Genomic DNA, 17,404 nt, shown 5'->3' on the forward strand with positions numbered 1-17,404 from the left:
TTATCTTGTTCCTAAGGAAAGTTAGAAATGTTTGAAATGGTTTTTTGTACCTCTCCCATGACTCTGAAAAAAACCAATCACAGATTTTGCGACTATCTTTTAATTTGATTCCCTCGGGATGACTCTTTTACCATCAATTTGAACAAGGGGTATGTGGGAAATCTTAGACCACTCTCGTCCTTTATCGCTTGGGCACTCTTCTTTCAGCAACGGACACCTCTAATTAAGTAAAAAGCCAAGCGAGTGAAGCATGTCTTTTTCCGAAAGAGATGTTAGCTTGAGACAATCACTGATTTCCAATCCTTGAAGAGAGGCGATGGATTCCAGGTTTTTAAATTCTGAAAGGATGATATGGGTGAGAGAAGGAGGCAGCATCATTCCAATCCCTTCTTCTGGTAACGACACCACGTTTGAGCATCCTCCACCTCCGATGCACAATATTTGAAGAGAGGTGACTGTGAGTCTATTTAATCCCCATTCCACAAGTGACCTATAAATTTTGGGTGCATTTGAGATTGCAAGTGATGTGAGATTGGCAGGAAAACCCTCAGATGGAAATGATATGTCAGCCAAACAATTGTACACAGTTAATTGAATGTAACACCCCTTACCTGTATTCAACGCCGGAATAGGGTACGAAGCATTACTAGAACACATACATTTTTAACCTATTATACCGAGTTGAAAAAAATTTATCTAAATTAAAACTTTCAAATTATTATATTTGAGTTGCTAAATAGAGCTTACCAGGTTCAATACATAATCATTCAACCAAATCTTATAGCTTTTACCATTTGTTCATCTCATTTCATTCACAATTCTCATGTTCACAATTCAAGTCAATTTCTCAATCCAGTGTACATTTCAGTACCACAATAATTCCTTTATTTCAAATCATTTCATTAGCAATTTCCATATAATTCACGTACAATTCAATATTAGTAAGTTGAACACTAATACGTATTTACTATTTAACTCAACATTTATCGATTATACTATTTATTAACACATTTATGAAATTCTCAATTTTGCAATAAAAATATCACTTTAGCTTAAATAACAACATCAATTCAAATCATCATCCCCTTTTTCATCATTTTTCACTTCAAATATGAACTTACTATTTCGTTACCTTTCCACATCCATTTTCTATGCATATCACACAAGACATAAACATATCATTCAACCATAGTCGCAAGCTAGTGCATTTAAACATAATTCTTTTTGGAACTAACCACATGATAAACTATTTCACTAGAGATTACACAATTTAAACCTTACCACCCGGTCATGATCACAAGCATATTTCCATTTAGGCACTTACCATTTCAATGCATGACTTATAAGTTTATCGTGGCATAATCCAGCCACAACTTGACCAAAGCCTAAGTATGTACATCAAAGATGTTATCCAAATAAACATATAACATAAGCATTATAAGCATGGATGAACGCAACATTTATACTTGAATTAAATTTACCAACATATGTTAATTCATAAATCATTTATGACATTACTTCATGCTAAAACATATTCCAAATATACCATATACACATACTATGAAACTTTATTTTTCCACATGAGCTTAAACCAAGACAAATAATGTGCAAATATAAGCATCATTTTTATTTCATCATCTATTAATTATAATCGAGCATATGACCCATTATACTCAAATCATTCATATATTTTCCAATTTTCCTCCTCCTCCTCTCCATTCCACATCCTTAATGTGTATAACACACTTAAACAACATTAACTATAATTTTACTATTCACTCACATGTATATTCAAAGCTATTTATCCGAGTCAGAGTCACAAAATTATTTTTATCTAGAGATATAGAGCTCCAAATTAAGATCCGTTAATTTTCCCTGAAACTAGACTCACATATCTTCTTACCATAAAATTTTCAGAATTTTTAGTTCAGCCAAATAGTACAGTTTATTCTTTAAAGTTCCCCTGTTTCACTGCTCATCAGCTCTGTCCCCTCTTCACTAAAAGTTAATTATCTCTTTGTACAAAATTTAAATGATGCTCCCGTTTGTTTATATTGAAAATAGACTCATTGAGAAATTCAAGCATGTAAATTATAAACCATAATTATTTTTGTACAATTTTTAGTGATTTTCCAAAGTTAGAACAGGGGATTTCGAAATCATTCAGAACTTGTCTCACTAAAATTCCAATATCTCAAAATATATAACTCCTTTGGCCATTCTTTCTATTTTATGTGAAAGTAGACTCATTAAGCTTTAATTTCATGTCTTATTCAACCATTAACTCAATTTCTATAATTCTTCGTGATTTTTCAAACTAACATTACTGTCACTATCCAAATCTATTCTATTCCAACATCCCTCATTCACATAGCTCTATAACCATTTATTTTATAACACAATACAATACGTCATCACTTCAGTCACTCTTTTGCAACTTATCACGTTCCAATCACATACTCATATCTCATTGAACATGTCGGTATAACAACAAATATTTGGGGTTTTTCATACAGTACTACCCATGTTACTTTTATCATTCGATACATGTAGTAGCCTTCACATAGTACTACACACGTGATCAAGTTTTACAGTTCACGTAGTAGCCTTCACATAGTACTACACACGTGATCAAGTTTTACGGTTCACGTAGTAGCCTTCACACAGTACTACACACGTGACCAAAGCTTCTCGGTACACATTGTAGCCTTCACTTAGTACTACACATGTGACCATTATTTATCGATACACGTAGTAGCCTTCACACAGTACTACACACGTGTTCATCGATACCTTATTCAAATCTTTACCATTCCGACAGTTTCACAGAGATTCTTACTTTCCAATAATTTACAATTTCTCCATAGCACATTATAATATCAATCTTTCCACTCAACTCCATAACCAATTTAATAATTCATTTAAATCACTTCAACCATTACTTGCCGTTGGTATATCCATAAACCAAGCTGATTTTAAACAAATCAACTATCAATTTCAAATTTCTAACTTTAATATAACTATTTCATATCCAACCCTTTCACATATATTATCACGAAATATAACAAAAATAATTATAACAATGTATTAATTACATACAACTTATGTTGGTGCAATAATATAGAAATTTAGCAATTTAGTCATTAATCTTTTCTTTTCTCCAATCAAGGTCAATTCCACTTCTTTCTTGAACTATAATAACACATTTGACTTATTTAACATGCACATTCATCAAAACAGACCTTAACTCAAACTTTGGGAAAATTACAATTTTGCCCCTACACTTTTGCATATTTACCCTTTTGCCCCAAAGCTCGAAAATTAAAATTCATCTCTTATTCTTATGTTTTATGGCATACTGAACATTTTCCCCTTCTATGGCAACATCAAATTCCCACTCTGACACTTACTTATGAACATTAGGTATTTTTACCGATTATGTCGTTTTACTCGTTTTCACTTAAAATCGCTTAGCAAAAGTGGTTTAACATAATTTCAAGCTCCATATTCTACCATAAAACATCAAAATAAACACATTTCACCTATGGGTATTTTTCCAAATATGAACCCTAGGTTAAATTATTGCTAGAATAAGCTAAATCAAGTTATCGGGGCCTAAAAAACGTAAAGAACATTAAAAACGAGGCTTAGAATCACTTACCATGGAGCTTGGAAGCATGAAAACCCTAACTATGGCTTCTACCCATGCTAAATTTGGCCTTGGGGTTGAAGATGATCAAAACTTGGCCTATTTTGTCTTTTTAATTCATTTTAATTATCAAATTACCAAAATGCCCTTAACTTTAAAATATCCCATTTCACTTATCTCATGTCCATTTTTGTCCACCAACTTAACCAATGGTCTAATTACCATATAAGGACCTCCAATTTAAAATTTTATACCAATTGGACACTACTAACATGTAGAACTCAACTTTTGCACTTTTTACAATTTAGTCCTTTTGGCTAAATTGAGTGCCCAAACGTCTAAATTTTTGAACGAAATTTTTACGAAATCATTCCATGAAATTGTAGACCATAAAAATATAATAAAAATAAATTTTTTCTCGTGGAATTTGTGGTCTCGAAACCACTGTTCTGACTAGGCCTAAAATCAGGCTGTTACAACTCTCCCCCCTTTAGGGATTTTCTTCCCCGAAAATCTTGCCAGAAGAAGGTACTTTCAAATTTCATGAAATTATTTCACTAAATTTTTAGAACCACTAATCAATTTAATTTCATAAAAAAATATTTTCATAACTCCGAATTCTTTGGTACACGAATTCCATTTCAGAATAATAATAACATAAATCAGGTCCAATCTAAAATTCAGAATCAAAAATCGATCCTCGTTATACTCATTTAGCTTATCACTTACTAACACATTTATGAGTTTCTCAAACTTTCAAAGGAAACATCACTTTAGCTTTTTATTTATCTAAAATTAGACCATCATCAAATAAAATCAATCGAATAACTAACATGCACAAAATAAACGAGGATTTTCCATACAAGCATTTTTAACTACACTTGCCTTCCCACAGGTCAATCAATAATTACTCACAATCTTTCAATAGCTCAAGTCATCAACACTATCTTAAACTCAGATCTTTTTGTACCATTAGATACATTAAACTCTGAAATCAGGCAACATATGGTAATTTTCATCAAACCAACAATGTCATCAAATTCTCATTATAGACATAATAGTGACCATCTCTAAATCACTAATCGAATAGTTCTTTTTAATGTGACATTAACCATCTAAAAACATGAATCATCACTTTATATTCTAGCAATAAAACTCATTCTAGTTCGTTCATTAGTGCATCACTGAAAAATCATAAATTCATTACTCAATTCCAACTGAATTCAAAACCAGAGTTTCGATTAATATTACCTTCAATTGCTTTAACATTGCTAGCATGCCCAGATCATTCAAACTTTAAAAAAAATTGGGTAAAAATTTCCACAATCAAAAACTACGAAAGCTCTGAAGCTGGTGGTGAGCAACCCACTTTCTTCAAAAGAAACCAGATTTGAATACGAATACAACCAAATCTCCTGGAGATGGATGAGCTTGTCTAGTCCTCGTGGTAGGGATTTAATTCCAGATCTAAAAATTAGAATAGATTCAAGACAAGCGGTTTCCTCAAACTCTTGGGTTATGTATTCCAACTCCGGACATTCTCCAATTCTCAAATGTTTAAGCGTAATGGGAAACTTGGTGTTTGAAAATAGGCAACTCAGTTTTGAGCAGTCAGTAATATCAAGAAGTTGAAGCTGATTGCAAATATTTTTGCGCCCCTTCGATGACAAAGACATTAGAGATGGACAATTATAGATAGACAAGTCCTCAAGAAGACAGAGGGTACTACTCATACTCTTATTATCTTCTTTTTCATCAACCAAATACTCCAAATTCTAACAGTTTCTAATTCTCGGCTTTTTTATATTAGGAGGTAAGTTATTCTCTGCAAAAGAAACCAAGCCTTGACAACTCAGAATTTCCATCACCGTAAGGAATGTGTGTAACACCCCTTACTTGAGTCCGTCGCCGGAGTCGAGTACGAGATGTCATCCAATTTAACTTACCAATTCGGAGCATAAAAATTTGCTTTTAAAATTAAATTCACTGTTCATAGCAAATCTTTCCACCTGCGCGACTGTCACTAATTTAATTATATCTCAAGTTAGAAAACTAAAAATTTAAATCTGTAAATTTTTCCTAAAACTAGACTCATATACCTTCTTACCATAAAATTTTTACAATTTTTGTCTTAGCCAATTAGTACACTTTATTCATTAAAGTCTCCCCTGTTTCACTACTTGACAGTTCTGACCTCTTGACACTTAAAATCAATTATCTCATCGTACAGAATTCATATAAGGTTATCGTTTGTTTCTTTTGAAAATAGACTCACTGAGGAATCTATACATATAAATAATGACCCATAATTATTTATGTACAATTTATAATGATTTTCTAAAGTTAGAACAGGTGACTTCAAAAACCATTCTGACCCTGTCTCACTAAAATTCAAATATCTCAAAATATAAAATTCCTTTGCCTACCCCGTTTCTTTCATGTAAAAATAGACTCGATAATATTTAATTCTATATATCATTCACTCTCTAATTACATTTCTACTATTTATGGTTATTTTTCACATTCATATCACTGCTGCTGTCAAAGAAACTACTTCTTTGTATTAGCTACCATTTACACATACATAACACCATAACATAATCTTTACTAACCATTTCAATAGCTAATCTTAGCCATATCATAAGAACATGCTCAAAATGATTAAGACTCTATACATGCCATAGTTTTAAACATTTTGGAAAAACACATAATACAGAGATGGCTATGATAGTGTGATACGAGCTCCGACGATCCCCAATTCGAACAAGCTCAAGTCACTATAAAACAAAGGAAATAAGAAAATGTGTAAGCTACAAATAGCTTAGTAAGTTACATGTAAACAATAAGTACTCATTTAATAATTGACATTTCTCTCATATAGCTAATCAAACATTTCTTAGCAATTTCAATCACTTACACATGCATAATCTTACCCATTTCACTTGCACATGCACTCATACACTTAACATTTATCACATATGCTCATTCTTTCATTTGTACCTGCGCATACACTTCATTTCATATTTACTTTAAATCATTATTAATCCCGTTGAACACTCAAAATATACACAGATACGTAGAGATTTAGCACATAAGTGCCACACTGATATGTAGCCGAAGCTACCACTGATATGTAGCCGAAGCTACCACTGAAATGTAGCCAAAGCTACCACTGATCAATAACACTGGAAATGTCCACGGGCCTGCTCACACAAGCTGTCAGGTGTCTGCAACACATGCTAGATCACCCAGCACCCGGGACTCACTGTAACACTGTAACATTGGTCTCTAGTGACATGTCACTTGTATCCACTTCTATTCCTAAGTTCAACCGAGAATTTACACTTAACACTTTATTTTCAACACTTTATCACTTGAATAATTCATGAACAATTTTCCTTCCACATTCAATATTGATTCACATATCAATAAAATTCACAATTTATAAAAATATATTACAATTATTTACACATAACTTACCTCGGACGCAAAACGACTATTTTTGTAATTTAGTCGATAACCTTCTCTTTTCCCCGATCACTTCCACTATTTCTTCTTTCTTGATCTATATTAATACAATTTAATGCATTTTATCAATATTCCATTCAAGAAAAATTCATACACAATATTTTGGCAAACTTACATTTTTTTCCAATAACTTTTCAAAAATTCCACTTTTGTCCCAAAGCTCGTAAAAATAAAATTCACTAAATTCTTAAATTTCAAACTTCACTAAATCATATTTCATGCTCATAACAGCCCTCAATTTCACAAAATCACAACTTTATGCACACTTTACCATCCTTCACAATTTAGTCCTCTTTCAACATTTTCATCGAAATTCATCTAGTAAAACTTGTAATTAACACTTCAAACATTCATTATCTAACATCACTCATCAAATTACAACTATATCATGAATGGGTCAATTTTTAAACTTTAATTTCATCTAAACTAAATGGTAGAAACATGAAATTCAAGCTTCAATAAGCATAAAAATATGAAAATAATTAAAAACGGGGCAAGGAATCACTTACAATTGAGCTTAGAAAAATCAAAAACCCTAACTATTGAAGCATGAAAGTTTCGGCAGCGAGCTCTTCAATTTTGAAGAAGATGGACACTTATTTTCACTTTATTTTGTCTTTTATTCACTTTTGACAAAAATGCCCTTGACCCATTATTTAGATATTTTTCTAAAATTACCCTTTTGTGTCCATAACACTAATTTATGGTCTAATTGCCACATAAACACTTCCAATTTCATACAATAATTCAATTAAGTCATTTAATCACTAATTAGACACACTTTGTATTTTTATCTCAATTTAGTCCTAAAAATTCAATTAGGCACTAAATCATTAAAATTTCCTATCCATATTTTCACACAATATTTCAATTAATTAGCAATTAATAAAAATTTATAAAACTAAACTATTTCACTTTGAATTTGTGGTTACGAAACTACTATTCCGATTAGGCCCTATTTCGGGCTATCACAATGTGAGCTCATGTAAGACTTGTGGAAGTCTATTGAGCCTACCACAAGAAGCTATATTCAGAGATTCAACACGTGAAATCTTGTCAGGTTGCAATTCGGCTTCCTCTGTTTCCAAATACTGCAGTTGAGGACAACCCCAAACGGAAATGAAACGATGTCCAACTAAACTAAACCCATGTTGTGATAGAGATGCCAACTCCTCCCAACCATGAATTTCAAAATGTTCCGAGTTTCCAAACCTCAACATTGTCCTATCTGCTGGAATATTAAACTTTGAAAATGCTAGAAAGAGACAAAGTTTGCCAAGAGGAAAGCTCCTTTGCAGGAGAAGAGCAATCATCCACCAGTTCTGCATGCCCTTGTATACTTAATTCACACAGTGACGGTAAACTTGATATTGAAACTACCAAACTCGTACACCTATGACTTTCAAGTTTTTGCAAGGAAGGAAGATGGGTAGGCAACCTTCCCAACAATTGAAGACAGGTTTTGATTGAAAGCTCACGAAGGCTGGGAAGTTTCAAAACCTTCTCGTCTCCTTCACAAGTGTCCCACTCCTTCCAGTTTGGAAGACTCTCAAAAGACAGAATCTCTAATGATGCAAATGGATTCAATTGATTTTCTTCGAAGAACTCAACACCAATCTTTTGTACTTGAAACCGATAATTGAAAGATCTTTTAACAATGGCAACCTTCCAACTGATGGTAGTGATTTGCAGTTTTTACAATTGTGAAGCTTCAAAGACGAAAAATTCTTGAAGGAAGAATCTGCTATCTAAGACTGAGGATTTTACACCCCCGTAATTCTCAATAATGAGTTGCTCAATCTTTTTCTGAGTACAAAGAAAGTCCACCACATTGTTAGGTACTAAGAGGGCATAAAACTAACAAAAATCATTTATTAATAATAAAAGTTAAAAATCGACAAAGTAAAGAAAAAAAACACCTAAATTGCTTAAGAATAAACTCCTCTAGTGTAATGGAGAGCCTAATTTGACATATCAAATTATAGTAGATCATTGCTCCTATGTTCAAGACAAAGAATTTCCCCAATTGGACTTGAAAGATGGCATATTAGTCTTTCAATCGATTCTCTTATCTCTGATTAAACTAAGGACGTGTTTAGGTTCATCTACTAATATAAGTTGCCTTTTTGTATTAGGAGCTGACCACATAAAGTCGCTTAGTATTAGTAAAATGTTAGATAACTAATGAGTCAATATTTACTTTCATCTTTCTTTGCGTGCAAAAACCATTGAAAACAATATACAAATGGAACTAATGTAGTTTATGGATATTTGTATTAAAACAATCTGTTCAAAAAAATATAAGTATACAAATGAATATACTACACCTAGGCCACCAGATCCAACAAGTGCTATGAGTGTCAAGGATATAGTCATATCCAATCTGAGAATGTGGTTTTGATTAAACAAGTAGCCTCCAAAGAAGCCCTTCTTTTAGTGGAATCAGACAATTGTGTGAAGATCAAGAAAGAGCTTGCTGAAATGAAACTTATGCTCAAGAAATTAACTACCAGTAGCAACAAACTCGATGATATTTTAGTAGATGGGAGGAGGGATCAAGGTAGGAGAGGCCTAGGCTTTGTTGATAAAGGTAAAGTTGTAATGTCAAGTCCCACAATTTTTGTTAAAGAAGCTAGTTTCAAAAAAGTTGGTGAAAGATCTAAGCTAGTGTTAGTCGAGCCATTCAAGAAGAATGTTCTTCCTCATAAGGTGATTTGTCATTACTATGGTGCCCTTGGTCACATAGTACCACATTGCTTCAAGATGTTGCATGAGTTGAGATGGAAGAATTTAGTGCCTAAGGTAATGCCCACTCCTCATGGCATTACAACGCGTCTTTTTCACAAGTTTAAGTCTCTGGCTAGATTATAAGAAAAAAAATATCTACCTTAAGAAGAAAAAGGAGCATGTTGATAATGTATTGTTATGAAATAAATAAGAATGGGAGTAAACAACAAGAGAAATAGGAGAATAAGGATACGTATGTATCTTATTGATTAATAAGGATGTGTACAATACTTTTCTAAAGTTTATATTTATAGACATAAGAAGTATTAATGAAATAAAACTCTACTTCTATTGAATATTAGAGATTTAAATTATATCAAATTTATCTTGATATTAATGAACGTCCACTTAAAAATAAAATATTTATAACAATAATAAGGTTTTCTTGGTAAAAAAAATATGCATTATGACAATTACGACTCATTATAATTATATTTAGGGTAAACTACACTCAAGATCACTAACCTATTAGTAAGTTTACGTTTTAATCACTCAACTTTAAAAAGTTACAAAAATGTCTGCTCAACTATTCGAAAGCTTTCATTTAAGTTAATGGACTGTTAAGTTTTTTTTTTCAAAAAAGAAGAAGCTTGGCTAGGAAGTTCCAAGCAATAATTCGATGATCGGTATGGTGGATCAGTTCCCATAGACGAGTAGAAGAACATAGCTTAGATCCAAGTTGATTTGACAGTCAATGTCGGAGCTCAGATATCTAAGAAGAAAACTATTTGGATTTTGATTTGGATTTTGACCTGTTGATTCGTGGTATTTAAAGCTACTTAATGGAAAAAAAAATTTGAACTGCAGAAGAATAATTTAATGATTTTAAGTCCCTCCATATTTTTTTACTTTTTTAAATATTTATATTTTTAATTTAATAATTATAATTTTATATATTTTTTATTTATTGAAAATTTTTATATAGTCATCTTAACATTATTTTAATGTTTACGTTAGAGTAGTAATATATATATATATATATTTTTATGTGTTATAAATTACATAATAACACCAAGGATGGCAATTGAGAGAGGCTGCCACCACCGTGGATGTATACCTTTAAAAGAAATGGCATAATAATTTTTTTAATCCTCTAACTTATAAAAATTCATTTTAGTCATTTATTTAATTTTTCGTCTCTTTTAACTTTTAAACTTTAGTTGTTTGTCAAATCACTCCAAAATAGATATTAAAAAGTTAATAATTTATTATATATTTTTTAAATTTTAAAATTTTAAATTAATTAATTGTTGATTTGGCATCCATGTGGCATTTCACGTGTATGTCACGTCAACAAAATAAACAGATATTAACTTTTTCATCCATTTTGGAGTAATTTGACAAACAATACAAGTTTAAAGGCTAAAAAAAGCGAAAATTTACATGACTAAAATTACTATTTTGGAAAGTTGGAGGGCCAAATAAGTCATTGTGCCTTTTGAAAAATACTACAACTTCCATAGATGTTGAATACATCCATCTTCATCTCGCTTTGTCTCGCCTCACTTCAATTTGATTTTTATTAATTATTTCTAATCATTTTAAAGAAAACCAATATTTAAATATATTTTTTGTTGAACAATTTTTTAAACATAATACCCTTTAAATAATCATACATATATAAAAGTAAAATAATAAATTTATATAGAAAAACGAAGCAAGATAACCAATTATCATATATGCTCTGTATTCAATATTCAAAAAAATCCATGTTAGAAGGTGATTTCATAATATGGGAAAAAGACTTTAGAAAGGTCGAAGTTGAATGTGATAATGCACTTTTGTTGAATTGATTTGCCTTTAAGATGTCAAACCTTGCTGCTCAAAGAACTTCTGAAATGCTTATCTCAAACTCTTTTGTTGCTCTCTCCCACAAATGAGAAGTGAAAGAATGAAGAATAGGAAAAGAGATGGTGAATAAGGGATAGCAGAATAGCTAGGGTTATTAATACTTGTAGATATTGGCTTTTTTTAGCAAATGAGAGCCTTGAAAATCCGACCTTTATTTTAAGGAAAGTGAGTGGATGACTTTGAAATTTTTGCTTGATTCATGGGAGAGAAACCTTAAAATGAGGAGGGGAGTTGGCCGGTCACATATGAGAATTTTGTGGTTGATTTTCAATCTTTAACCAAGTCTTGGGTGGCTGATTTGGGCACCTCTATGGACAGTTAGGACTTCTTTTCTTTAGTAGACAGTTTGGGCTCCTATCTTCTTAGTAGGCTATCCATTTTTGCTGACCCAATTCTTAAGTTGGGTCAAGAGAATTTTTTAAGACCAACAAGCCTTTAATTGGGTCTAAAGATGACAAATTCCACCCATTTAACAAGAAAAGTGACGTCTTTTTTACTTTTCCTTCAAAGGATCTTTAAACCTCACCTCCACCCCAACTTCGCTTTCAATCCCTGCAAATATCAATCAATAAATTTATACTGATTCCTATTCTTATCTTGTTCCTAAGGAAAGTTAGACTTGTTTGAAATGGTTTTTTGTACCTCTCCCATGACACTGAAGAAACCAATCACAGATTTTGCGGCTCATCTTTCAATCTGATTCCCTCGGGATGCCTTCCTTACCATCAATTTCAACAAAGGGTATGTGGGAAATCTTAGACCACTCTCGTCCTTTATCGCTTGAGCACTCTTCTTGCAGCAACGGACAACCGTAAATTCTTAAATATCCAAGCGAGAGAAGCATGTCTTTTTTTGGAAGAGATGTTAGCTTGGGACACTTATAGATCTTCAATTCTTGAAGAGAGGCGAGGTCTTGAAAGCCCTCGGAGAACATGAATTCCAGGTTCTTAAAATTTGAAAGGATGATAAAGGTGAGAGAAGGAGGCAGCATCATTCCAATCCCTTCTTCTGGGAACGACACCACGTTTGAGCATCCTCCACCTCCGATGGTCAATTCTTGAAGAGAGGTGAGTCTATTTAATCCCCATTCCACAAATGACCTATAAATCTTGGGTGCGTTTGAGATTGCAAGTGATGTGAGATTAGCAGGGAATCCCTCCGATGGAAATGATATGTCAGCCGAACAGTTGTACACACTTAATTGTCGAAGGGAGGTGATGCTGGCCATGCACTTAGGAAGGGCTCCAAAATTTCCACAACCATCAACTACAAAAGCTCTGAAGCTGGTGGTGAGCAACCCACTTTCTTCAAAAGAAACCAAATTTGAACACGAAACCAACCGAATCTCCTGGAGATGTTTGAGCTTGTTTAGTCCTCGTGGTAGAGATTTAATTCCAGATCTGAAAAATAGAATAGATTCAAGACAAGCGCTTTCCTCAAACTCCTCGGCTATGTATTCCAATATTGGACATCCTACAATTGTCAAATATTTAAGCGTTATGGGAAACTTGGTGTTTGAAAATAGGCAACTCAGCTTTGAGCAGTCAATAATTTCGAGAAGTTGAAGCTGATTGCAAATATTTTTGCGCCCCTTCGATGACAAAGACATTAGAGACGGACACTCATAGATAGACAACTCCTCAAGAAGACAGAGGGTACTACTCATACTCTTCTTATCTTCTTTTTCATCAACCAAATACTCCAAATTCTCACATTTTCTAATTCTCAGCTTTTTTAAATTAGGAGGTAAGTTATTCTCTGCGAAAGAAACCAAGCCTCGACAATTACCAATTTCTATCACTGTAAGGAATGCGAGCTCATGTAAGACTTGTGGTAGTCGATTGAGCCTATCACAAGAAACTATTTTCAGAGATTCGACACGTGAAATCTTGTCAGGTTGCAATTCGGCTTCCTTGGCTTCCAAAGACTGCAGTTGAGGACAACCCCAAAGGGTAATGAAACGATGTCCAACTAAACTAAACCCATGCTGTGATAGAGATGCCAACTCCTCCCAACCATCAATTTCAAAATGTCCCGAGTTTCCAAACCTCAACATTATCCTATCTGATGGAATATTAAACTTTGAAATGTTAGAAAGAGACAAAGAGGAAAGCTCCTTTGCAGGAGAACAGCAATCGTCCACCAGTTCTGCACACCCTCGTATACTTAATTCACACAGTGACAGGAAACTTGATATTGAAACTACCAAACTCATACACCTATGAATTTCAAGTTTTTGCGAGGAAGGAAGATGGGTAGGCAACCTTCCCAACAATTGAGGACAGGTTTTGATTGAAAGCTCACGAAGGCTGGGGAGTTTCAAAACCTTCTCGTCTCCTTCACAAGTGTCCCACTCCTTCCAGTTTGGAAGACTCTCAAAAGACAGAATATCTAATGATGCAAATGGATTCAATTGATTTTCTCCGAAGAGCTCAACACCAATCTTCTGTACTTGATCGAAACCAATAATTGAAAGATCTTTTAACAATGGCAACCTTCCAACTGATGGTAGTGACTTGCAGTTTTTACAATTGCGAAGCTTCAAAGACGACAAATTCTTGAGGGAAGAATCTGCTATCCAATATGAGAATTTTACACCCCCGTAATTCTCAATGATGAGTTGCTCAAGCTTTTTCGGAGGATGAAGAAAGTCCAACACCCGCTCTTCAACTTCTGTTTTCCTTGTATTATTCTCCAAGTCTGGACCCCATTGTAGTTCTAACCCATCAATCCCTAGCTTCTCATTTAACTTAGCTTCCCTCGCATCTTGACCATTAACATTCTCCAATCCAGAAAGACAAAAATTACCTCTAAGGTTTGACAAAATTTTCAATTCTCTAATAAGACGTCCATCACCTTCCCCTATAACAAAATTTGATAACGTTTGAAGCTGAGTTAGCTGATCAAATCCGGAGGGCATCCTTTCTATTGAATCCGCACCTCTAATATCAAGAAAATGCAAGTTGACAAGGTTTCCGATCTTCGAGGGTAAATTTTTGAGCTCTGAACAATCTCTTAATATTAAAGTCTCCAAATGATAAAGAGTACACAAAGAATCAGGTAAACGATTGATTCGGGTTCTAGAAAAATTTAAGTAGCGTAGATGTTTTAAATTTTCAAAAAGGTCGGGCAAATCATAGATTAGATACCCAGACAAAGAAAGAACCCTTAAATAGCTAAGACTTGGCAACAAATCCTCCAAGACAACCTTTGTTAAATAGAATATATGATATCTTGGAGCCATTGGAGCCATTAAGCGTAAGAAAGTACGTAAAGAAGTCATTTGATAAAATGCCTCAAACTTCTTTACACTCTGATACCAATCATCGATAACATAAGCTGAGTGGCGAGAACGATGCGAAAACTTTTGTTGCTTTTCACCCTCCACTCTGCAACATATTTCTCCTGCAACTGATTGAGCTAAATCATTCATAAGATCATGCATCACGAAACGGGATTTGTCTTCACTAGATCTTTGAAAAAATGACCTTGACACTAGATCTTGAAAATATTGGTTTCCAAGACCTTTGCCTTGAATTTTGGCTTTTGATTGCAAGAAACCTTCTGCTCTCCATAACAAGATTATCTCTTCTTCTTCAAATTCATAATCTTTAGGAAATATGGAGCAGTAGGCAAAGCATCGTTTCAAATGAGGAGGAAGATAATGGTAGCTTAATCGCAAAGCTGGAATTAAGCCACATGGATCTTCTGGTAGGTCCCATATCTCGCTCTCATATACTTTTTCCCATTCACTATGATCTGTAACTGAGCGTAATAAGCTTCCAATGGCTTTTGCTGCCAAAGGTAATCCGTTGCACCTTCTCACTATGTTCTCTCCAATTTCTTTAAATTGGAGATGCCCATCAAAGTTTCTTGCTTTCAATGCATGCTGAGCAAATATGGATAAACAATCATGATGCGAGAGTTTATCCAAGTAAAACGCTTTCACCGAATCGACATTAGATGAAACCTTTTGGAGTCGAGTTGTTACAATAATCTTGGTTCCTGCTCCAAATGGAGCCCGTAAGATGGTCCAATCACTGTAACTCTCATTCCAAATGTCATCTAAAACAAGCAACAACCTTTTTCCGGATAACTTCTCCTTCAACTTGACTTGAAGCAAGTTCAAGTCATTCACATCACGTAAGTCAGCATCGAGGGATCTTAAAATCGTCTTTGTTATGTTAACAGCATCAAAGTCATCAGAAACGCATACCCAGGACTTGTGATCGAAAGACTCCTTAATGCTGGGATCATTGTAAACAAGCTGAGCAAGAGTTGTTTTCCCCATCCCTCCCATGCCAACGATGGAAAGGACACAAACTCCATCGGAATTGTTACTTTTGAGCAACTCAAGCATTTCTTGCTTCTCATTGGCTCTACCAACATACTCCACAGCTCCATCCATCAAGGAAGTTGGTTGCAGCCTGGGTTTCTTTCCCTTGGAAGTTGCGCCTTGAGACATGATCTCACTCAACCCCAAATTACTTCTTCGAGTGTTCAAACTATTCAGTCTATCGGTGATTGCTTTTATCTTTGAAATCATCTTAGCATTGAACATAAAAGCGATTGGAGAGAAATGACCACCAGTACAGCAGGTTGGAATGAGTTTCTGTACCTTACTAGCGCTGGCTTGTGCTTGAGTTTTTTGGAGCTTGAGACGTAACTCTTGGTAAGCGAACTCGTCCAAGATGTCATCCACATCGTAAGCTAAGTCTTGGAGATCGTCCAACCAATTCTTCACACCCTCGTCCTTGATCTGCTTCTCCTCTGCATGGTTCAACACTGCCTTGATCTCGGGGAATATGGATTGCCACAGCTTGAGTTGCTGGTGGACTTGCCGGTAATCGGCCACAAAGTTGAGTACAGAGTCAAGCAACTTGGCAGACAACAGCTCCAAAAAGGCAGAAAGAGCAGCCTCTCCAAAGACAGACATGGTGGAATTGGGACAAAGAAATCAAAGAGAGATGAAGAAGGAAGGGGAGATTGAGGGAAAGGAATGGAGATAGATTGTGTATGATTGGGGATAACAGGGAATGGAGTTGAAGTCAACGAATAGAGACAAATGAGATGGAAAACACAAGAAAGTGGAAAACAGGTCAGAGTTTATGGAATGATTGGAACCTCCAATTTCGTTATTTTATTGCGTACCAATCTTTCTTTATTTTAATCAAAAGTATTTTGTAAATTAATTCAGTAATTATGACTATTTAATTGTAATTATTTACGCAGTATTTGTGTTTTAATGCCATAAGTTAGCAATAAATTATTTTTATTGCGTGGATTTGAGTTATATACATTTTTTTTAGTTAAGACTAGAATTTATTACTTATTTATTAATATTTTTAATTTTAAGTTTAAAGTTATATTAATTATTTTATTTTTTATTTTAATATTATAAATGTATTGATTATTTATTAAAATATGTATCTTCAAAACTGTTTTTTGAAATACGTTTTTAGGGATATTTTAACACTCATAAGAGTTAAGTTCAATGTAATTATTAATATTAACGAGTTTTTCATGCCTATTGGAATCAAAGTAATTATTAGTCATGATTATAGTACTTTGACATCTATGGATAGGAGT

At 33.8% G+C, this 17,404-nt stretch overlaps 2 protein-coding genes across 2 annotated transcripts in view; both read right to left on the reverse strand.

The window, feature by feature from the left end:
- LOC107887459 (putative disease resistance RPP13-like protein 1) overlaps positions 1-17,404 on the reverse strand; it is a 66,159-nt gene that overhangs the window by 17,525 nt on the left and 31,230 nt on the right. The window lies entirely within an intron of this gene.
- LOC107887943 (putative disease resistance RPP13-like protein 1) lies at positions 11,628-17,081 on the reverse strand. Its single transcript, XM_041092507.1, has 2 exons — positions 12,458-17,081; positions 11,628-12,367 (listed from the first exon to the last, which is right to left on the reverse strand). Exon 1 carries the CDS (start codon positions 16,749-16,751, stop codon positions 12,507-12,509), a length of 4,245 nt encoding a protein of 1,414 aa, XP_040948441.1. The 5' UTR covers positions 16,752-17,081; the 3' UTR covers positions 11,628-12,367; positions 12,458-12,506.

Source organism: Gossypium hirsutum, chromosome D05, assembly GCF_007990345.1.
Source record: "Gossypium hirsutum isolate 1008001.06 chromosome D05, Gossypium_hirsutum_v2.1, whole genome shotgun sequence".
NCBI classification, from domain to species: Eukaryota; Viridiplantae; Streptophyta; class Magnoliopsida; order Malvales; family Malvaceae; genus Gossypium; species Gossypium hirsutum.

Excerpts from the sequence above, each read along its gene's own strand:
- LOC107887943 (XM_041092507.1), bottom strand. The coding sequence starts at position 16,751 with ATGTCTGTCTTTGGAGAGGCTGCTCTTTCTGCCTTTTTGGAGCTGTTG.